The sequence below is a fragment of the Prunus dulcis genome, chromosome 7, assembly GCF_902201215.1.
Source record: "Prunus dulcis chromosome 7, ALMONDv2, whole genome shotgun sequence".
In the NCBI taxonomy this organism is placed as follows: Eukaryota; Viridiplantae; Streptophyta; class Magnoliopsida; order Rosales; family Rosaceae; genus Prunus; species Prunus dulcis.
The window spans coordinates 8,249,021-8,273,409 of record NC_047656.1 but is presented as its reverse complement, the minus strand read 5'-3'; the positions used below and the strand labels follow the sequence as shown (position 1 = coordinate 8,273,409).

At 36.8% G+C, this 24,389-nt stretch overlaps 1 protein-coding gene and 1 pseudogene across 1 annotated transcript; both read left to right on the top strand.

The window, feature by feature from the left end:
* The window catches only part of LOC117635306, a 57,839-nt pseudogene extending 38,438 nt beyond the window's left edge, over nucleotides 1-19,401 (top strand).
* LOC117635591 lies at nucleotides 11,436-12,110 on the top strand. The gene is made up of 2 exons (XM_034369915.1): nucleotides 11,436-11,755; nucleotides 11,866-12,110. Exons 1-2 carry the CDS (start codon nucleotides 11,440-11,442, stop codon nucleotides 11,883-11,885), a joined length of 336 nt encoding a protein of 111 aa, XP_034225806.1. The 5' UTR covers nucleotides 11,436-11,439; the 3' UTR covers nucleotides 11,886-12,110.
* Nucleotides 19,402-24,389: the final 4,988 nt, after the last annotated feature.

Here is a 24,389-nt window from a genome sequence, read left to right as displayed (position 1 = left end):
GGCCTACCACTCTATTTGTGATACAGTGGGGGTGTAATTGGCCTATGCCCTGATTTCCTCCATAATTGTTGGCTTGGCATTGGTGAAATGTAATGGCTATAAGCCCTATCATAAACTTCTCTCTTATACACCTTATTTACATAAGTCATTAGGCTCCTCTGTTGCCTTGATATAGCAGCCATGTCATGGCAACATGGGATGCCACAAAGATCTCATTTTCTACAAGAGCATGAGTGAGTATTTAGATCAACTGCATATTGGCCACCAAGCATATGAGTGACTTGAAACCTATTTCCACTTGCATTCTGTGCAATGCATGAGCCACTCTCTTTCAAATTCTTCTCAATAATCTAAAATATCCTTGGCCCAACTCTTTGAGTCCATTTCACCTCATTTTGTCTTGCAACTCTCAACATCAAATAGGTTCTGATCCTTTCCACCATCGTGATTATTGGTTTATCTCTTGCCTCCAAAATTGCTGAATTGAAGCATTCACATAAATTGTTCAGCAGTATATCACACTTGGCCCCAGTAGTAAAATGTAACCTGCTCCAATGAATTGCAGGCTTATTCTGAAGCCATGCATGAGCGGGGGCAAATATTTCCATAATATTGTCCATCTCAGCTTTCCACCAAGGGAGTGTTGTACTTCTAGCAGCAGCCCATAGCCTCTATTTAAGTGCCAAACTACCATGGCCAGCAAGTTTGAAATTATTGTGCAGATGCCTTACACAATGCCTATGTTTAGCATCTGGCTTTAAAGCCTCAATTGCTTGCCCCAATCCCTTTTCTTTGTCAGTGATAAAAACCCACCCATTTCCAGTGCCTCTTACCCCAACATCATTGAAGAAAATCTCAAAAAACCATGTCCAAGTGTCTCTGCTCTCTGTCTCCACAACAGCAAAAGCTATTGGGAACATGCCATTGTTGGCATCAATCCCAACAGCACTTAAAAGTTGTCCTAGATGCTGTCCTTTGATGAAAGCCCCATCAAAACCAACCATGGTTCTGCATCCTTCAATGAACCCCATCCTCATTTGATCAAAACATATATAAAGCCTGGATAATCTCCCCTCAATGATGTCTTCACTAAAACTGTGCTTCTTGGGTTTTGCCTCTTAAGCTCCTCACAATAATCCCACAGCTTTGAAAATTGTTCTTCAATGCTTCCTTGAATCCTTTCCTGTGCCAAATTCTTTGCCTTGTAGCACTGGTCCTTAGTAACATCTATGCTACAATGTTTCCTCACCAATTTCTTGAACTTAGCAACTGACATGTTAGGATTGGTTCTGAGATCCTCATCAAACCTTTTAGCCAACCATTGTGAAGTGGCAAACCTAGTTCTTTTAGATCTGCCACATGTATGAATTGGATGGTATGTCTTCACTCTAACAGTGGGCCATTTCCCAACATGTGCAGCATATAATAACCTTTACCCTTTATCTTCATATTCATCTTCACCCTCTTGACCTTCTTCACCCTTACCATGCCTCTGACTCTTATCACTCTTACTATGACGCTTTGCCTTATCACCCTTAGCAAGCCTCTTTGCTTTTTCACCCCTAGTAGGCCTTTTTGCCTTATCACCCTTTTTATTACCATCACATACCAGCCTCACCCTACTAGGGTCATTCTTGACAAACCTTATTCTTCTAGCACACTTACATGCATAGTACTTTATGGCCTCTCTACATTCCTGCATATTAGGAAACTCCAAATCCAAGTGGAATTTTGGATCTAAAAGGTCATGTTGTTTATTGTACTGCTTGAACTTTGGCTGCCTCAAACCTCTCTTCTTCCCATCTTCATCTCCACTATCTTCATGCAAACTCTCTAAGTCTGATGTATTATAACCATCAGTGTCACCCTTACCTGGTTCTTTATGCCCATCATCTTGCTCTTCAGTCACAACATACCTATGAAAATTCATGTTGTCTTCTTCATCACTTTTCTCAAACTCACTATCTATGAAATCACCATCTTCTTCCTCATCTTCCCCACCTTGCTCAGCTTCATCACTTTCTACCTCAACTTCTTCCTCTACCTCACCAAATTCTTCATCTATCTCAACATCCACGAACTCATGTTGCCCACTTTCTTCATCACCATCATATCCAGGAGCAGTGTGTTCGTCTTCATAATGTTCAGCATTTTCACCTTGTGCAGAGAATACTGGGGATTGAACATTTAGAGGCCTAGGTGCTGGATTGTCAGTTATGTATAACACAAACAGCTGCCTCGGTTTCACCAACTTCAATGCTCCAAAATAATCCTTATCTGTCCTAATTTCAACCCAGCCATTTGTCCTGTGCTTGTAATAGTATTGAATGTTCTGCTCATCATAACCAAGGTGTTTAACTAGTTCAAATAACTCGAGCATTGAAACCTCATATGCATCTTGCCCATTAACCCATTGTACAATACCTCCCATATATAAACCATCAACAAAGTAGCCCCCATGGTGTACTTCAAGTGTGAACATGTCAGGATTAGCTGCACAACAATAAATTTTCTCATTAATTTACTATCTACCCTATACAGTACAATATACATTTACTCTATACAATACTATACAATACAAACGCAGACAAAGAACCTGACAAACAATAAACAAACAACATGCATAGGGACCACATTCACAACCCAACCCTAAGTCTCGGTCAACAAACAACAACCATAAGGACCACTTTCTTCCTTTTATTATGCTTTTTCATCAAGTCCAGTAATGAAATCCGACAGTAAAACCCAAACAATTGCATCAAACAAAGAAACTAAAGTACGCTACTTATTGTATATGGGAGCTTCCCCACCATCTCTGATTTTCATTCTGCCTTTACCGTCACACCTTCGTTTGGAATCTTCAAGTCACAAAATATCTCCTAAAATTGAATCTCTCAGTCGCAGTCTGTCTTTCTCACCCTTTTTGGAATCTTTCAGTCGCTTTCTCTTTTTCACTCTCACCTTTTTTCGAAACCCTAACTCTGATTTGGGAATGGATTTGGGAATTGACCTTGGAACGATTCAATCAAAGGGGGCTGGGGACTAAGGGTATAGAATGGCAATATTACCCTCATCAGACGCCTCACATGCTTTCACGTGGTGTTTTTGACGGGCATTTGGATGGAATTGGGGAAAAACTAACGGCAGGGGTGAAATTGGCGATTTCTTTTAATTCGAAGGCTAAATTAGCTGAAAAAATAATCCAAGGAGGACATTTCGATAGTCGATATAGTCCAAGGGGGTTTTCGGCTGTTTACCCTAGCAAAACAGGCAAAAACTGATGACTAGTCAACCACAATTAGCGTGAGCATATGATGACTTGTCAACCAAAGCAATTTCAAAAACAAGCAGCAATTTAAGTATTGACTCTGAGGAAGAGTAAGAGATGAACTAATTCACAAGGAAGAACTAACAAACATATCAAGTGATCAAGGATGTTTTAGCAAGCATTGTCTAAACCAAGTTTACAAGCACATGAATGAAAAGAAATAAAAGAGAAAAGAAGAAGGTAAAGAATAAATTCATATGCAGTTTACATTGACAAACAACTCTGAGAGAGAGAATATGAAGTGCATTTCATGCTCAGAGACAAGGCATATTCGGGAATGGGGAGGGTCAGAGCCAAGAGACACGAGAGATGATATCTTATCTCTCTTGGAGAGACATGTATACAATGAAATTTTATGACATGATTAGAGTATAGGCTCAAAGTTCAAGTATCATCACTCTCTTTTGACAAAATATTTGAGGATTTATCTTGTATCACTTGCACATCCCAAACATAAATGCTTGAATGGCCCAATTTTAAGACTCTTTGCTCTAGATGCTTCAATCATATCACCTTATACCTTCCTAGAGCCGTGACTACATTGGTCACACTTCCCTTTTTTTTTTTTTTTTTTTGAAACAGTATTGAATAGATTGGCTAAGAGAGTGAGATAAGCTAAGAGACAATAACAATGACAGTCCAAAATGAAGCATAGACAGTTGGCTCACCAAGAGGATAAGATTGCACTATTTAAGTCTTATCTAATAGCTCTTAAACAAGAAAGGGGATTATGCACAAGTCAGACAAAGCACAAAAATATTCAACCTTCACACCATCAGAGATGAGAGATGTGAAACAGTGGCATATCAACTTAAAAATATTTTTTTAAAAAAATTTACAATTGGACTTGACTAGTCAACTACATGCAAGATAACTAGTAAACTATTTTAGAATGTGCTGAAGAGAAGGAACAGACAAGCTAATCAATCAATTGAGCAAAGGCCAATGGACTGCCTAAATGTGACATGTTTTTGAAAGTCCAAGGCCTTGGTGAGTATATCTGCTAGCTATTTCTCAGAGGGAACAAATTCCAAATATAAAATTTTGTCTTCCACAAGATCTCTAATAAAATGGTGCCTAATGTCTATATGCTTAGTCCTAGAGTGTTGAACATGATTTTTAGAAATATCTATGGCAATCATGTTGTCACAATATATTAGAAAGCATGATTGAGCAAGACCATAGTCTTCCAACATTTGTCTCATCCAAAGGAGTTGAATGCAACAACTCCCAGCAGCAACATACTCTGCCTCAGCAGTGGATAAGGAGACAGAGTTCTGTTTTTTGCTATGTCAAGCAACTAGGTTGTTGCCTACATAAAAGACCCCCCCGGAAATGCTTTTCCTATTATCACTACAACCTGCCCAATCGGCATCACTATATCCAACAAGATTGACACAAGTGTCATAGGTATACCACAACCCAAACTCAACACAGTCCCACTCACATAATTTATGATTCTCTTAACAGCAAACAAGTGAGACTCTTTTAGGTCATTTTGAAACCTAGCACATACTCTAACACTATAAGAAATATCTGGTCTACTAGTAGTCAATTAGAGAAGACTTCCTATCATGCTTCTATACAGAGTTTGATCCACACTTTTTCCATGTAAGTCCCTATGAATTTTAGCACTAGTGCTCATTGGAGTTCTTGCAGATTTTGCAGCCTCCAAACCAAATTTTTTCACAAGATTTTTTGCATATTTTGATTGAGATACAAAGATCCCATCATGGCTTTGTTTGATTTGAAGACCTAAGAAATAGTGAAGCTCACCTACAAGACTCATTTCAAATTCACTAATCATGACATGAATAAACTCTTGAACATGCAAGTCAGAGGTAGAACCAACCACAATATCATCAACATACACTTGAGCAATCAAGACATCTCTTTTGAACCTTTTTACAAACAAGATTTTGTCAACCGACCCTCTAACATGGTCATTTCCTAGAAGATGAGAGGATAACCTCTCATACCATGCTCTAGGAGCTTGTTTCAAACCATAGAGTGCTTTTATTTAACCGAAACACATCATTTGGATACCATTCAAAAAGGCAGTTTTGACATCCATTTGATTAAGTTTGAATTTCAAGTGACAAGCAATAGCAAGAAATAATCTAACTGATTCTAACCTTGCAATAGGGGCAAAAGTTTCATCAAAGTCAATGCCCTCCATTTGAGTGTATCCTTGAGCAACCAATCTAGCCTTGTTTCTTACCACATTACCTTGTTCATCAGTTTTATTTTTGAAAATTCACTTAGTACCTATAACATTAGTGTTGACTGGTCTAGGAACAAGGTACCAAACATCATTTCTAACAAATTGATTTAATTCCTCCTGCATTACAAGAAACCATTCACCATGATGCAAGACTCCTGTCACATTTTTAGGCTCTTCATTTGAGACATAACACACATAGCTAATTTCTTGAGCTATTTGTTTCCTAGTTCTCACTCCTTGATTAAGAGGACCAATAATGACACTCTCAGTTTGAGTGAGAGGACTATAATCAGCATGGGAGCTGGCAACCTGGACAGATGAGTAGGAATGGCAAAAATCCCCGCAGGGGGCGAGTCCTCGACCCTAACGGGGGGAGATTTCGGGGCCAAACGGGTATCGGGTAAGGGGATCCCCAAACTTGAAAAATCCCCTACAAGTATGGGGAGGGGATGGTATTAGCGTCTCCATCCCCAAACCCGACCCGAAAATATAAATGTTTATATTTAAATAAATAAATATATAATTATAACATTTTTGTTTAATCCTAAGTTAACATCCCTCTCCTAATTTTTCCTAATCTTCTTTGGAATTTCATATTGATGTGATTTTGAATAGTTGAGTTGAACTTTATAGTTAATTTGGATGCGTTGAATGATAATTTAATATGAAACTTAATGTTAAAATGTATTATAAATACTTTTTATGCAAAAAAAATCGGGGATTCGGGGCAGGTATGGGGAATAGTCCCTCGACGGGAAAGGGGATGGGGATTCCCCAAAACCTATTAAACGGGAATGGGTTCGGGGACGGGGGCAGGGTTGGAGAACGGGAATGGTGATGGTATTGTCATACCCGGCCCCTATCCGACCCTTTGCCATCCCTAGATGAGGTGGAACTAGAGGTTGAAGGAGTTGATAGGTCAACCGGGACAGAATTTCCAAAAGTTGACAGGTCAACCACAAGATCCAGACCTGGAGATTCTTGCTCAAGAGGAGGAGGAAAAAGACCATCCTCATCTAATGCCATCTCAGTAGATCCAGCAAAATCATAAATATTGACATTTATGGACTCAATGATGGTTCTGGTCCTACAGTTGTACACTCTATAGGCTTGGCTTGAAGTGGAATACCCTAGAAATATTCCCTTATCACACTTAGAATCAAACTTAGCAAGATGCTCCCTATCTCTCAGAATATAGCATGTGCTACCAAAGACTCTAAAATATGACACATTAGGCTTCTTTCCTTTCCAAATCTCATAGGGAGTTTGTTTGGTACCAGACCTCAAAAATACCCTGTTTGAGATATAACAAGCTGTACTTACAGCTTCAGCCCAAAAATGTTTAGCAAGATTTTTGCTATTGAGCATCACCCGAGCCATCTCAACAAGAACTATTCTTTCTCTCACAACACCATTTTGTTGAGGTGTAATAGGTGCAGAAATGCTTAATTCCCATCTCTTCACAAAATTTCAGAAACTGAGAATTCTCAAACTCAGAACCATGATCTGTTCTAATTCTAACAAGAGGCAGATGACTAGTCATCTTAACTTTTTGTAAAAGATGGTAGACAGATTTAAACCTTTGAAAGGTTTTTGATTTTTCAAGCAAGAGTGAGACCTAAATAAACCCAAAGAAGTCATCTACAATGGATAGGATGTATTCCTTGCCACCAAGGGAAAATGTTTGGACAAGACCAACAAGATAAATGTGAACAAGTTCAAAAGAACATGAAATTTTGTTGATCACCCAAGATTCAAAGCACTGTGAGAGAGATGATTGAAAGATATGCATGCAATGACCACATTTAAAAATAATAAAACAAAAGAACAAGGTGCAAATGCATGACAATGTATCTAGACTCCATGAAGCACACACAAATAAGAGAATGGTCTAGATACATAAAATAAAAAAACTAGTCACCAACATGAGGAAGAACATGGTCTTCCTTCTTGATCCAAACTTGCTTCACTTTTGAGACTTTATGAGGCAAAGAGATCACCTTAGGAATTTTGACAACTTTATAAAGAAGATCATTCACTTGAGTTTGAAGTGAGTCATCATTTACTTTCTTGAAATGAACAAAAGGCTTTTGCTCAAAATTCCTAAAATCAAAACACTTTGGTCTAATGTGTCCTAATGTGCCACAATGATGGCATATAGGAATGAACCTTTTTGGTTGTAGGAAACCAAATTTTGCAAGTGAAGAATGTTTATCTCTTGTACAAACCACAGACTTTACAGTCGCATACCCCTTAAAAGATGACACATGAGTCTTAAACTCACTTTCTTTGGAAACTTGAGACTCAATCCTAAGGATATGACACCTAGGTCGAATGTGTCCTTTCACACCACAATGGTGGCAGGTAGGCACAAATTTGGATTGTGGAAGAGACAGCTTTCCCTTAGAAACAATATTCATGGAATCAAAACCCAAGTTGAGACCATGAACAAATTTTGGAGCTTCTTGAGTTGACACATCTTTGACAAAGATTGTCTCAAATGATGAAGGTGTAGAAGACTCATTCATATATCCTAAACCTCTTTTATCACCAAACAATTTTCCAAAATTGAGCATTTTATCAATCTTTCCAGCACCAATGGTTAAACCTTGAATCTTTTCTTTTTCCAACTTAAGTTCATGTTCCAATCTTATATTTTCAAATTGTAAAGCATCAAAAGATTCAGATTGTTTAACCATGTTGTTTTCAAGTGATTTTATCATCTCAAACAAGTTTTGAACCTCAATGTCTTTCTCAAATAACATGCATTGCAAATCAGAATTTTCAACCACAAACTTATCATGCACGACTACATTTTCATGCTCAACTAATGACTTTTCAAACTCAAATAAAATCAGTCTATGAAGAAACAAGGATTTGTCATTTTCAAGTACATTCAACTTCTTAATCAAATCAGAATTTTCTTTTTCAAGAGTGCTAACTTTATGATACAATTCATACATGTCAACTTCATTCTCATACAAGCTATCACTCAACTTCTTTTTGGCCATTTTGAGAGTTTCATTCAGTTCATCAAGTTCCTTGACCTTTTCTTCCATCATGAGATTATGTTCTTTGAAATTACAGGTTTCATTGAAAAGCATATCATACTTTTCACATAGTTCCCTGTATGACTGGTCATCTTGTTCCTTGTATGACTGGTCATCTTGTTCTCTATATGACTGGTCATCTTGCATATCATCTCTAGACACAGATTCTTCCTTAACTACATGAACTCTAGCAAGGCTAGAGTTATGAACAGAACCAACAAGGGCAAAATTATTTGCCTCTTCATAAGATGAAGTGATATAGTTATTGGAATCATCACTACCATTATCACTCCATTGTGCACTAATTGACTCTTCTCTCCCATTAAACTTTATCTTGTGGTTATTTGCACATTCCACATCAATGTGACCAGCACCACCACATAGATAGCACTTTACAAGACCTTTCAAACTTTTGTCCTCCCTAAAGCCATAAGAGTCCAAAACATTCATCTCCTTAAAAACATTGTCTTGAGACACACATTTAGACGAACTAGGAAGATTCTGACAATTCCTAGTGACTTTGGTTTTATCTTTGACAACCCTTCTATAATTCTTAACAAACAAGGCAAGCTCATCATGAATGCAGGGAGCAATTTGATCCATTTTTATGTTTGCACACCTAATACCAACTAGCACCCAAAGGATCTCTCTATTTATGTTAAGAGCTGGTGCTCTGATACCAATTGAAAATGGTACTTAGGTGACGAGGGGTAAATTTAAAAGATATTCAACCAAGAACGCAACAAACTTCACACACTCTAGACCTTGACCAAATACTCTTATGACTAGTCAACTGTCAGATATGAATTATACGAAATAATAACATACACAGAGCATACCAAGATGGACCTGCAAGCCTAGAGAATTACTAGTGACAACCTAGGCACTCAGAAGGACCCGTCAATCTAGGCATCTCCTGTGCTAGCAACAACTATGGTCAAAGTGTGTGAAGACATCATCGTCAAGTAAACTCCAAACAGCAGAAAATGATGACTAGTCAACCGCAAGAACACAAACCCAGAAATACATGAACATCATAAGATGACTAGTCAACTGTCAAGAATACAAATTTTTGCCACCAAAGTGACGGCCGCCAAATGAGGAATACCTCAGTTTTTGGCACAAAAATTCCTATGTTAGAATCGTGTAAGGCAGCAAAGAATTTCGCAAAATAGGACAAAAAAGTGGGTGGGATCCAGCTGGAAACAATGAGCTGGAAAACCTTACTAACGCAAAGGTTGACTAGTCATATAGAGGAAAGATGACTAGTCATATAGAGGAAAGATGACTAGTCATACGGAGGAAAGATGACTAGTCATATGGAGGAAAGATGACTAGTCATAGTGTTCAGGAATTTAGCAAATGTAATGTAATGCAATGCAAAACTAATCTTTGTCACACGCATTATTGTCCATCATAATGTAGCCAAATAAGAACACCTAGAGATGTAATTCTCAATCTAAACTAGAGCTTGAGAAAATACAATAATTGTCTTATTACAAAATTGTCAAGGGAAACCAAAAGAAAATCACAAAATGCATACACTTACAAATACGTTCTATGGAGAGTTTCAGAATTCGGGTCAAAGGTCAAACATAATTGGGCAAACACACTACACCAAAAAGCTAAGCGATGCAGAATCCTCAGCCTTGGCTATATTCAGGGTTCCAAATGGCTTCTTCCTCATCTAAATACAAGATCCAGACATAGTATAGTTTAAGAATAGGGAATATATACAAACATTTATAGTAGTTTCCCAATTTGTTAGGTGAGATTGAGCAAAGAGCATTGCCAATCCAATACATACATACAATATATGCACACAAGCAATATGTACATCTCATATACGTATTTGCCTACCCCAAAAAAAAAAAAAAACTAATGTAGTGACGTAGTTTGCCGTGAAACTTTCTGTTTATGGTTTGAATTTATAGCCATGGAAATTTTATATATAAGATGTACATGTTCACATTATTTTACATGTTGTGACGTTATTTCTTCATCTAGAATTTGCACAAGAATTCCTAATTTATTTGTAAGGTTCCTAGTTAAAATATACACAATAACTTCCTTTGGGCTAGCCACTAGAGGTCGATTGCAAGTCTCTTTTGGGTAAGAATTCTATAGTGAGGGCCTTATCTGGCCTTAAATGAGGTCCTATCCTTTAACTGTTGGATCAAATTAGTTAGCCGTTGGATCAAATTAATTAGTTTAATCTAACAGTTATGAGATTGTGCCTCATTTGAAGGCCCTCACTATAGAATGACTCCTCTCTCAAGTAGCTTCCTAGAAGGACCATGTCCATGCAAGGATATTAAAAACCTTCAATTTTTGGAGCCCATTACACTTCAATTTTGTCTCTCCTCTTTGTTGCCTTTTCTCTGTTTGGGTCTGATCTGAACGCGTCAAATTTGTCCTCCTTGCTTTTCTAGTTTCACATTACTAGTTTTCTTTCTTCATGTCTGTGCAGTTCCTTTTTCTTTTTCTTCTCGGAGATACTGTTCCATAAAGAGTTTACCGACGTTTTTAGTCAAGTTCATTTTGTGATATTTACCCAAACAGTTAGACAAGCTGTCTCTCTCTCGCTCAATTAATATACACTTGTTGACCTCAAAATGAAGTTCCCATTGACTGGTTGACTTCAAAACTTCCTAGTACCTACCTCACACAGTCCAGGGGCTGTGTTTGTGGAAAATATCAAAGTTGGTAGGGTAACAGTTAGGTTTCATCCCAAATTTAACCCTCTTCACAATCTATAAAATGGGGAAGTTTTGCTACACAAAAAGCAAAAAAAAAAAAAAGAAAAAGAAAAAAAAAAAAAAAAAAAAAAAGAAATCATGAAGGCTGCAGGCTCATTGGGTGTGGTTGTATGCTTGTTCTTGGTGGTGGTTCCCATGGCAGAAGGGGACACCACGCCCAGCCAATGCAAGCAGGAGAAGGACCTTCTTGTGAGTGCATGCAAGAGCGCAGTGATCAATAATATAATCGGGCGCAGCCCCTCTGCATACTGCTGCCAAATTGTCAAGGTGACTCATGTCGAGTGTGTGTGCCCTTATGTCACCCCCAAACTGGCCAATTTGATCCCTCTCCAACGTACGATTAAGCAGATTGAAGGCTGTGGAAGAAGCGTCCCTCGCAACTTCAAGTGTGGCAGTGAGTTCATCTCTCTCTCTCTCTCTCTATGACCTCAGTAATCTTTAACATGAATTGATTAATCTTATAGCTGATCTGATTACTCTTGGTTAATCTTATTTTTTTTGCAGGTATCACCACTCCACCATAAGATAAGAAGACGAATATTCTAGCTAGCTACAAGAATATATTATTATGCTTGATTATCAAATAAAGAATAATCTAATTAGCTTTCTTTCAAGATATGAGAGTTATATAAATTTGAAGTGCACAACCATGTGCAATTATGTATTAGAGAATGGAGGGAAGGGGACAAAGATGTATGACTTTCCTCAAATCAAAGTGAATTATAAGATGTCTCTCCTATATATACCGATATTATTGACACGATTGTCCAATCTCAACCGTCTATCCATTCTAAAAAATTTATGTTCTTCTCCAATGAGAATTTTTATTAAACCATTCGTTAAGAAGCTCTAATATCAGCCATTCATTTTATTGGAATAATTTTCAAGGACTTTATTGCCTGGACTGAAACTTAAGACGCTATATAAAAGACCGAATTGGTCAAGGAATTGACCCTACAGTCCAAGTCCTCAAGTCAAGGTTGAACCAGTCCCAGTAGTCTACGTACATGAAGGGCTTATATAAGATAATGGAAAATATCAAAGTTGGGGAACCATATCTTCTCAATCTACACCAAAAAAAAAAAAAAAAAAAAAGGGGTCGTGTGTATGTGCATGAGTTATAATATTATTATTATTGCTAGAAATTAAATAAATAACATATTATTAAGAAGGAAAAATAAAGAATAAGTTATGAGGGCAGTGGTTCAGATATAGTTATTGAGGTGGTGCTTGGTGGTGGTGGTCAGTGGCGGACTTATAAAGGATTAAGGAGGTACAGCTGCACTTCTCTATGCAGGAAAAAACTTGGGAGGTTTTGGAAAGTTGTTCCTCTGCTCTGGCTGCTGCTGCACTCCCAATGTTTGAAAAAAAGCTTAAGCAAACTTGCTGGCTTCCTTTCTTTTGCTGCATGCGCAGCGCAGTTGTTGAGCGCTCCTTTTGTTTTTTAAGTCCTGGCCAAAACAATGTCATTTTGGACAAGGGCCCAAAAAAAAAAGGGAAGAAACATGCGAGTGTAACTGCAATTCCTACATGCTATGTAGTATATGATAAATCAATTGGGTCATCGGATGAAAAACAAATTGGGCCTTAGATAAGGATTGTCCTTCCATAAATTTGTAGGGCTGCAATATTAATTATCTATCAAGTCTGCAATATTAATATTGATCAAGTTTGTATAAAATTGCATTGTTAAAAAAAAAAAAACCAATAAGTTTGTATAAAATATGTCATTGTTTTCATGATATGAAAGCTCGCGGTGAACAATTGTAGCTTAATTATAATGTTATATATTTTTTTTTCTATGAATTACAAATGATATAAATGGGAGTGGAAACATAAATGTGCAGTGAGGTATTATTCATTTGCCTTAATTAGGTGATTGAAAAATGGTTAGCAACCAAATAAAGATCTAGTGGCATAATTTGTAAATAAATCAACCTACACATTTTATCCCAAATTTAAAATTAGATTTTACTTAAACAATGGAAGGTTATTGTCTAGAGTTTTAAAATTGTAAGGGCGTATTTAATTATGGCCCTTTAAATTAATGTAACAATTGAATTCTACATACAATAATAAATGCGGTCTATCAAATTACGTTTTAAGAAATTATAACGAAGCTTATAAGATTGCACATTTTCATACAGGACATCATTTTTTATTTTTTATTTATTTTTTGTTTAACAGATATAGACCATCTTGGATATATGCATAGTTAATGGTCTACTTTTTTTGTTTTTTAGGGTGCTAATTTTTCCACTCCTCTTTTGTTTACTTACACTCCCTTCTAGTTTTCTTCCCTTTTGCCCACTTACACTCCTTTTTAATGGTAATTACGAAAAAGGTTATTTGTAGCAATGGTCCCTCAACTATACTCGAAGTAACATGGTCTTCCTTCTTGATCCAAACTTGCTTTACGTTTGAAACTTTATGAGGCAAAGAGATCACCTTAGGAATTTTGACAACTTTATAAAGATGATCATTCACTTGAGTTTGAAGTGAGTCATCATTTACTTTCTTGAAACCAACAAACAGGTTTTGCTCAAAATTCCTAAGCCACTTCGGTCTAATGTGTCCTAATGTGCCACAATGATGGCATGCAGGAATGAACTTTTTTGGTTGTTGGAAACCAAATGTTGTAAGTGAATAGTGTTTATCCCTTGTACAACCACAGACTTTACAGCTGTATACCCCTTAAAAGATGACACATGAGTCTTAAACTTACTTTTGTTGGAAACTTGATACTCAATTTTAAGGATACGACACCTAGGTCGAATGTGTCCTTTCACACCACAATGGTGGGAGGTAGGCACAAATTTGGATTGTTGAGGAGACAACTTTCCTTTAGAAATAACATTCATGGAATCGAAACCTAAGTTGAGATCATGAACAAATTTTGGAGCTTCTTGAGTTGACACATCTTTGACAAAGATTGTCTCAAATGATGAAATGAAATAATAGGAGAAAGGAGTTTTACATCTCTCTCTCTTTCTCTCTGATTTTTCCATTGCCAAAATACCCTTGCTCTTCAATTGTCGTAGGTAACGTTCGAAATCACCGATGTCGAGTTCAAGCGGAGTAGCTTACGGACCTCGGAACCTCGCTGTTCTGGGTTCATAAGTGACTCTAGAACGCTATGTTCCGCGGCTAGCCGGCTAGCTTCCCTTCCAGGCGGTAGCCATTCCGTCGGAGGTAGGACGTATTTCGAAAGGCCTAGAACAAGGAGAATTCTAAGGCCCCTAGAATCGCATCAGTACAAGAAGGCGGACGTTGATGGCTGTGTACGTCAGATGGCGATCCCCTATCTGCCCTAGAAAAAAGGAAGAAGATTACTATAATCAGTAAGGAAAAGAGGTTCATAAGGTTTGCCACTAGGGGAGAGAGCTACTACTTCACTTTCTTGATTTGAGACCCAGATCATAGAGGAAAATGGGCTGTTTGACGGAAGGCATAGCGCTAGTCCTCTTACGGATAGATGGGACTAGGACCGATATCATGCTATTCTAGAGATAGATAGGCGAACAACGACAAGGAAATCCCAAGCTATGAATGTTCTAATGTTTGCGTCTTTGAAGCTTGTTCCTTTCCCACCCACCCTCCATCTTTACTTCTTTGAGTGTGAAGCACATGTTGGCATTCCAAGCTCCTTAAAACTCTATGACCTACTAAATCTTTCTTCCTTCTAATTCTCGTCCTGCTTTTTCAGTTCTTAAACGAATGAGATCGTGGGAGCTGTGAATATAGAATTCGTTTTCTTCTTTAACTCTTTATCTTATAGTTCACCTTAAATTAAAGCACTTCCAGTAAAATAAGGAAGACTCACTTGGGCTCTTATAATCATTGCAGGGTTCGCTCGAGTAGAATCATATCCAATCTTCCTGCTAAGCCAATCCCCAGTACAAGCAACTAAATCCAGTTCATTCCCAAGGAAAAGGGCTAACTGAATTCCCCTTCTCGAGTGAGAGTTCGGTCCGCAAGCTTCATGCTTCCTTCATGCCCTACCTTCACGCTCTACTTACTTAATGCTTTCCTTACTTCTCTTCTTTCCTTCGCTCCCCGGGTCATTTGTTTGATTTTCCCGTCTTTTTCGTCTAAAGTCATCTTTCACTCGGAAACGGACATGGAAATTTTGCATTTTCGCGTTTTATCGGTATTTTCGTCCTAAACTGCTAACAGATAGGAAAGAAAGATTCTTACCACTTAACTTTGACGCTGCTTCAAGGCAACTGATGAAGTTCCCCGTTAAGGGCTGAGGGTGAAAGCGTAATGAAATTCATCCTATAATAGAAATATCTATATCAGAAGGAAGCACCGATAAGAGTGAGCAGGGAAGAGCTGGAATGTCGGTCTTTGGCTAGAGATGCGCCTTTCTTCTATTCTTTGATTATCAATCCTTCTTTCTTGCTGTCTGCCCATTCCTTCCAGGCAAGCATAAAAGTAAAGGCAGGAAGGCGTAGGAATAGCAGACGAAAGGGAAGAGAGACCGAAGCTAGGCTAACTTCATCGTTCCCCTTTTGTTCAAGGTGCGGATTACGGTTTCTTCCTTCCCAACGCTATCCGCCCATGCAAGAGCGACAGCTGCTTTGTAGTCAAGAGGAGCAGATCCATGCTATTCCCTTGTTTAAGTTTAAGCAAGAGTCTATTTTGTTTTCCTCCGGTTAGCGAAGTTCCCCAGACTAGGGTTCTACCATGACGAAGAAATGCATTTTAAAAAAGAAAGAGATAGGTTCGTGCGTGCAGCCGTATACGAAAGTACGCTTCCTCTTCTTTCGAATGCTAATGTGTGGTTTTGTCCTACTTCCAAAGTCACAGAGGGAGCTGGGGCCGATTTTTTGTTTGACTACCTTCAATCGACGGATGGTGCTAAAGGAGTTGGGAGAAGAGTCCACCTATAGTTATAGTAGTTAGAAGCCCAGCTTCAATCGTCAGCAGGTGAGTCAGCAAAGTTCTCTAGGAAGTCAGCCCATTGCTTTGACTTTTAGCTGCCACTGCTTCATCGCATCGGATGTTGCCCTTGAATTTCTTTCTGTAGCCGCATCGGAGGATGTAATAGCAAAGTATGCCACCGCTCCTTCGGAGGTCTCCTCCCCCCTTTTGGACCTATAGATTGGTACCACACGAGACCGGACCCGTAGCCTGAGGTACCCATATGCAACGAAGACTTTGAATCGGATACTTATTCTAAGATCTTTCTTCCACTGCCAATAGTACGAAAAAGAGTCTGAGTAATAGCTTCAACAAAGCTCCGTTCCTTCACTGAAGTCTTTGTCTAGAACTAACTAGAAAAGTGAGCCCGGTCTGACTCAATCGTCTTCCGACTTGGGAAGAAGTGCCCCCGAAGCACTCCATTCATCTGGTGATGAAGAATCTCCTATCGCTTCATCTTCCGCTGCCCTTTCATTCTCTTCAGTTGTCTTCCTTCTTCCGTGTGGAGGAATGCCGATAGAACTGTGGATACCTCAGCTTTGGGAGAGACCTCCGTTTTGGTCTTCCTAGAAAGTGAGGAGGCGCCAGCCGCTGGTCTGGACTTTCTTTCTATTTAAAATCAGAAAGTCTTTTCAATAAAGCCTTCGTGAACTCAATCAAAAGAGCAAACAAGCTTCATGTTCTCCTGCTCGGAGAATGCTAAAACAGCGTATATTGAGACAAGAGCTTATTCTATCAAAGAGCGTATTCTCGGCATCAATACACTAACTCCTGGCAAGATCCGATCGAAAATAGCCAATTAGAAGAGTGGCTTAAAAGTTCCTTATACCTTTGTTGATGAATCGCATCTCCCCCCTTCCTAAGGTGTAGAAGACTCGTCTATATATCCTAAACCTCTTTTATCACCAAACAATTTTCCAAAATTGAGCATTTTATCAATCTTTCCAACACCAATGGTTAAACCTTGAATCTTTTCTTTTTCCAACTCAAGTTCATGTTCCAATCTTATATTTTCAAATTGTAAAGCATCAAAAGATTCAGATTGTTTAACCATGTTGTTTTCAAGTGATTTTACCATCTCAAACAAGTTTTGAACCTCAATGTCTTTCTCAAATAACATGCATTGCAAATCAGAATTTTAAACCACAAACTTATCATGCACGACTACATTTTCATGCTCAACTAATGACTTTTCAAACTCAAATAAAATCAGTCTATGAAGAAACAAGGATTTGTCATTTTCAAGTACATTCAACTTCTTAATCAAATCAGAATTTTCCTTTTCAAGAGTGCTAACTTTATGATACAATTCATACATGTCAACTTCATTCTCATACAAGCTATCACTCAACTTCTTTTTGGCCATTTTGAGAGTTTCATTCAATTCATCAAGTTCCTTGACCTTTTCTTCCATCATGAGATTATGTTCTTTGAAATTACAGGTTTCATTGAAAAGCATATCATACTTTTCACATAGTTCCCTGTATGACTGGTCATCTTGTTCCTTGTATGACTGGTCATCTTGTTCTCTATATGACTGGTCATCTTGCATATCATCTCTAGACACAGATTCTTCCTTAACTACATGAACTCTAGCAAGGCTAGAGTTATGAACAGAACCAACAAGGGCAAAATTATTTGCCTCTTCATAAGATGAAGTGATATAGTTATTGGAATCATCACTACCATTATCACTCCATTGTGCACTAATTGACTCTTCTCTCCCATTAAACTTTATCTTGTGGTTATTTGCACATTCCACATCAATGTGACCAGCACCACCACATAGATAGCACTTTACAAGACCTTTCAAACTTTTGTCCTCCCTAAAGCCATAAGAGTCCAAAACATTCATCTCCTTAAAAACATTGTCTTGAGACACACATGTAGACGAACTAGGAAGATTCTGACAATTCCTAGTGACTTTGGTTTTATCTTTGACAACCCTTCTATATTTCTTAACAAACAAGGCAAGCTCATCATGAATGCAAGGAGCAATTTGATCCATTTTTATGTTTGCACACCTAATACCAATTAGCACCCAAAGGATCTCTCTATTTATGTTAAGAGCTGGTGCTCTGATACCAATTGAAAATTGGTACTTAGGTGACGAGGGGTAAATTTAAAAGATATTCAACCAAGAACACAACAAACTTCACACACTCTAGACCTTGACCAAATACTCTTATGACTAGTCAACTGTCATATATGAATTATACCAAACAATAACATACACAGAGCATACCAAGATGTACCTGCAAGCCTAGAGAATTACTAGTGACAACCTAGGCACTCAGAAGGACCCGTCAATCTAGGCATCTCCTGTGCTAGCAACAACTATGGTCAAAGTGTGTGAAGACATCATCGTCAAGTAAACTCCAAACAGCAGAAAATGATGACTAGTCAACCGCAAGAACACAAACCCAGAAATACATGAACATCATAAGATGACTAGTCAAATGTCAAGAATACAAATTTTTGCCACCAAAGTGACGGCCGCCAAAGGAGGAATACCTCAGTTTTTTGCACAAAAATTCCTAGGTTAGAATCGTGTAAGGCAGCAGAGAATTTCGCAAAATAGGACAAAAAAGTGGGTGGGATCCAGCTGGAAACAATGAGCTGGAAAACCTTACTAACGCAAAGGTTGACTAGTCATATAGAGGAAAGATGACTAGTCATACGGAGGAAAGATGACTAGTCATATAGAGGAAAGTTGACTAGTCATAATCTTCAGGAATTTAGCAAATGTAATGTAATGCAATGCAAAACTAACCTTTGTCACACGCATTATTGTCCATCATAATGTAGCCAGATAAGAACACCTAGAGATGTAGTTCTTAATCTAAACTAGAGCTTGAGAAAAATACAATAATTGTCTTATTACAAAATTGTCAAGGAAAACCAAAAGAAAATCACAAAATGCATACACTTACAAATATGTTCTATGGAGAGTTTCAGAATTCGGGTCAAAGGTCAAACATAATTGGGCAAACGCGCTACACCAAAAAGCTAAGCGATGCAGAAGCCAAATCTTTCCTCAGCTTTGGCTATATTCAAGGTTCCAAATGGCTTCTTCCTCATCTAATTACAAGATCCAGACATAGTATAGTTTAAGAATAGGAAATATATACATACATTTATAGTAGTTTCCCAATTTGTTAGGTGAGATTGAGCAAAGAGCATTGCCAATCCAATACGTACATACAATATATGCACACAAGCAATATGTACATCTCATATACGTATTTGCCTACCCAAAAAAAAAAAAAAAAAAAAACTAATGTAGTTACGTAGTTTGCCGTGAAACTTTCCGTTTATGGTTTGAATTTATAGCCATGGAAATTTTATATATAAGATGTACATGTTCACATTATTTTACAAGTTGTGACGTTATTTCTTCATCTAGAATTTGCACAAGAATTCCTAATTTATTTGTAAGGTTCCTAGTTAAAATATACACAATAACTTCCTTTGGGCTAGCCACCAGAAGTCGATTGCAAGTCTCTTTCGGGTAAGAATTCTATAGTGAGGGCCTTATCTGGCCCTAAATGAGGTCCTATTCTTTAACTGTTGGATCAAATTAGTTAGCCGTTGAATCAAATTAATTAGTTTAATCTAACGGTTATGAGATTATGCCTCATTTAAAGGCCCTCACTATTAAGAAGGAAAAATAAAGTTATTGAGGTGGTGCTTGGTGGTGGTGGCCAGTGGTGGACTTATAGAGGATTAAGGAGGTACAGCTGCACTTCTCTATGCCGGAAAAAACTTTGGAGGTTTTGGAAAGTTGCTCCTCTGTTCTGGCTGCTGCTGCACTCCAAGTGTTTGAAAAAAAGCTTAAGCAAACTTGCTGGCTTCCTTTCTTTTGTTGCGTGCGCAGCGCAGCTGCTGAGTGCTCCTTTTGTTTTTTAAATCCTGGCCAAAACAATGTCATTTTGGAGAAGGGGCCAAAAAAAAGAAGGGAAGAAACATGTGAGTGTAACTTCAATTCCTACATGCTATTTAGTATATGATAAATCAATTGGGTCATCGGATGAAAAACAAATTGGGCCTTAAATAAGGATTGTCTTTCCATAAATTTGTAGGGCTGCAATATTAATTATCTATCAAGTCTGCGATATTAATATCGATCAAGTTTGTATAAAATTGCATTATTAAAAAAAAACAAAAACAAAAACAAAAGGAAACTAATAAGTTTGTATAAAATATGTCATTGTTTTCATGATATGAAAGCTCGCGGTGAACAATTGTAGCTTAATTGTAATGTTATATATAACTTTTTCTATGAATTACAAATGACATAAATGGGAGTGGAAACATAAATGTGCAGTGAGGTATTATTCATTTGCCTTAATTAGGTGATTGGAAAATGGTTAGCAACCAAATAAAGATCTAGTGACATAATTTGTAAATAAATCAACCTACACATTTTATCCCAAATTTAAAATTAGATTTTACTTAAACAATGGTAGGTTATTGTCTAGAGTTTTAAAATTGTAAGGGCGTATTTTATTGTGGCCCTTTAAATTCATGTAACAATTGAATTCTACATAAATTAATAAATGCGGTCTATCAAATTACGTTTTAAGAAATTATAACGAAGCTTATAAGATTGCACATTTTCATACAGGCCATCATTTTTTTGTTTTTTTGTTTTTTTGTTTTTGTTTTTTTTTTTTGGTTTAACAGATATAGGCCATCTTGGATATATGCATAATTAATGCTCTACTTTTTTTGTTTTTTAGGGTGCTAATTTTTCCACTCCTCTTTTGTCCACTTACACTTCTTTCTAGTTTTCTTCCCTTTTGCCCACTTACACTCCCTTTTAATGGTAATTGCAAAAAAGGTTATTTGTAGCAATGGTCCTCAACTATACTTGGAGTTACATTTTGGTCACTCAACTCAAATATTAGTTGCAGAGGTCACTCAATTGGGTGTTGTGTTGCACCATTAGTCCCTACCGTCAAGTCTCTCTAACGGTAAGGACTAATGGTGCAACACAACACCTAATTGACTGACCTCTATAACTATTTTTAGAGTTGAGTGACCAAAATGTAACTCCGAGTATAGTTGATGGATTATTGCTACAAATAATCCTAATTGAAAAGTCACATTTGCCCATCAATATTCTAAGAGATGCTTGTCACGTCATCATTTTAAACAGAAAAAGTCACAGACTTGACGGTATGGACTAATGGTGCAACACAACACCCAATTGAGTGACATCTACAACTAATATTTGAGTTGAGTGACCAAAATGTAACTTTGAGTACAATTGAGGGACCATTACTATGAATAACCCTTACAAAAATATTAAAAAGCAAAAGGGGGTAAGTGTCAATGCCTTTTTTTTTTTTTTGGTTATTGTATAATAGAGCCAATGAAGAGGGATAAATTCTGCTAAGTAATGCTCCAAAATATTATTTTTCTCTTTTCTTCAATATAAGATATTAGAGGAAGGGAAATCGAATACATAACTTTTAGGCGTAATCCAGCTTAATCCCTCGTAACTTGATGAGCACCAAATTTCTTCTTACAAGGGAAAACACACATACATAAATCCCCCTTGCAATACCCTTGAGCTGTTGTTCCAACACTTCTGGCATATTTTTCCAAGCACAAGTCATCGCAATTTTTCTCAACGCAATTGGGCATATTCTCTACCCTCCCGCAAGCATGACCTGTATATTCCGCCACAGCCTCATCTCCTGCAGTACTCATTCAACACATTTTATGGTTGAGTCATATTTTAAAGCAACAAAAACAGTATTATACAATGCAAAAGGTTCCTAAGAAATATTTCATTTGAGAAAATTCTATGAAAAATGAGATTAATTCTTGTACACATTTTCTTCTTTGACAATATTATGTCTCTTTAGCAGCAACAAGTTTGTTTAATATGAACCTCGACCACACATTTTGTCTAGAATTAATCTAGTTAATCGATGATCTAGATTCATAGTCTAGCAATGTAAATATTTTATATTGTGAGACACTGACAAGCAAACATTTCCATGTTTCAACCAAAAAAAAGAAGCAGCATTTCCATGTATATACATATAGCATGAAGAAGCATTATTTACCAATAATACTGAAGAAGAGAACCAACAGAAGCATGGAACAGACGTGGAGGCTCTTCATGGTTTTATCTCTCTAGCTATTTTGAAGAATATGGATAATGGATTATGCATATATCTTAGGGAGGTGATCTTGTTTATATTTATATATGCAAAAATCTCTTCAGAGCAGTAATTGGGAATTAGGGTAATGGACCATATATAAAGAACATCGTTTTTTTCCCCTTATATATATATATATATATATATATATATATATATATATTTTTTTTTTTTTTTTTTGGTCAACTGCGTCCATTAGTGTATAGGTAATATGAATCTTAATGCTCATTTATATTTGTTTTCGGTTTCGAGTTGAATATAATTCTTCATTCATTGTACCAATTCTAATGGAATTAAAATGGGCATTGCACGTTTTGCTCTTTTTATGGGGAGTTCTATCTTTTGGTTCGAAGAGCCCCCAAATTTTCTCGTAGATGTTCTATTTGAGGATTGTAATAAGTAGTTTTTCGGGTATGGGCCCACCTTTTGGTTCCCCAATTTATTGTGGTGATTCACTCCAAAATTTTGATCTTTAAATCAATTATCATTCATTGTCTATTTATAATGGGGTGCTATTTTTGCTCACCACTTTAACCTTAGGTGTATTCTCACCACCCCTCCCAAAAGTTGGCACATGTCCATGAATTTAACTATAGTTAATTCTTTATTTTTTATTTATTTGATGACATTATTATGAGAGAGAAACAATACCTTAATAAGATTTGTCCTAATTTACCCTTATTTTAACCTAACAAACTTTCCACTTTTCTAAATTAATTACCCATTGACTTTGTCCCGTGCTTTAATACGAATTCAACATGATCACAGAGAGGTAAAAGTTGTTAACATCTATGCTGCTTTAATACAAATAACACCATAAAATTTGTTATCCTTTTCAATTTGTTAACATCTATGCTGCTTTTTTTCCCCCACTTTTATAAATTAATTACCTATTGGCTTTATGTCTCTTGCTTAATCTGAATCTCAATTCACAGGCTTCAATACGAATTGAACCCAACTCCTTTTATCCACACCCAAATACTTTTATCCGAATTGAAGACTTAACAGCTCCAAGAGTTACACTGCTCTTCAATTGCAGGCTCCTCCATTTGTTCAAGTGAAAGATAGGAAACATCTATGCTGCTTTTTTGTTTTTCCTTTTTTTTAGTACTCTGTATTGCTGTTTTTGGTTTGATACTCAAAAAACTAAATAATACAGAGCAATCACCAAAGTATAAAAAATAATCAAGCAATATAGAGTACTAAAAAATAAAGAATTAACTGTAGTTAAATCCATAGACATGTGTTAACTTTTGAGAGGGGTGGTGAGGTTAAAGTGGTGAGCATAATGGGGTTCATTTGCATATTTAATTGCTTTATTATAGGTTTTGATTATGGGTTTAACCATTTGGGTCATGCTGGCTATAAAAAAGAATAAAATAAAAAAACGTTTTTATGATATTCATTTGTTTATATTCAATGTAATATAGAAACAATGAAAAATAGGTATGTTATTTTTTAAATATGTTTTTAATTTATAAAAAGTGGAAAAAAAATTCTATTACAAGGTAACATACCTATTTTCTTACATAATAGATACAAAAAATTCATTTATCCTTGCAGGTGCATCACACTTTAAAGAATGATTTGATCAACCACTTTTGGAAATGGCAAGGAGAGGGGCAATGAGCCACTTGTTTAAATTTGTATAGTGTGTTTTCATTTATATTGTGTGTTCCGTTTATATTATTGTTATTGCACTTAAGTTATGAAAGTGGTTGTTCTTGTTAATTCATGAAATCCCAAAATGCAAAAATTTATTAGTGAAACACTAAAATGCGAAAAAATAATTTTTGAAACCTTAAAATGCTATAATTCAATCATGAAACCTCAAAATGCAAACATTCATCACTGAAACCCTTAAATGCAAAATTCATTGCCTTTATATATATATATATATATATATAAAGAATTATACTGGTAATT

What these genes read in the sequence shown, in the direction of transcription:
- LOC117635591 (XM_034369915.1), top strand. Translation starts at nt 11,440, where the DNA reads ATGAAGGCTGCAGGCTCATTGGGTGTGGTTGTATGCTTGTTCTTGGTG. An exon ending in TCGCAACTTCAAGTGTGGCA is followed by an intron (nt 11,756 to 11,865) that starts GTGAGTTCATCT and finishes TTTTTTTTGCAG; the next exon opens with GTATCACCACTCCACCATAA.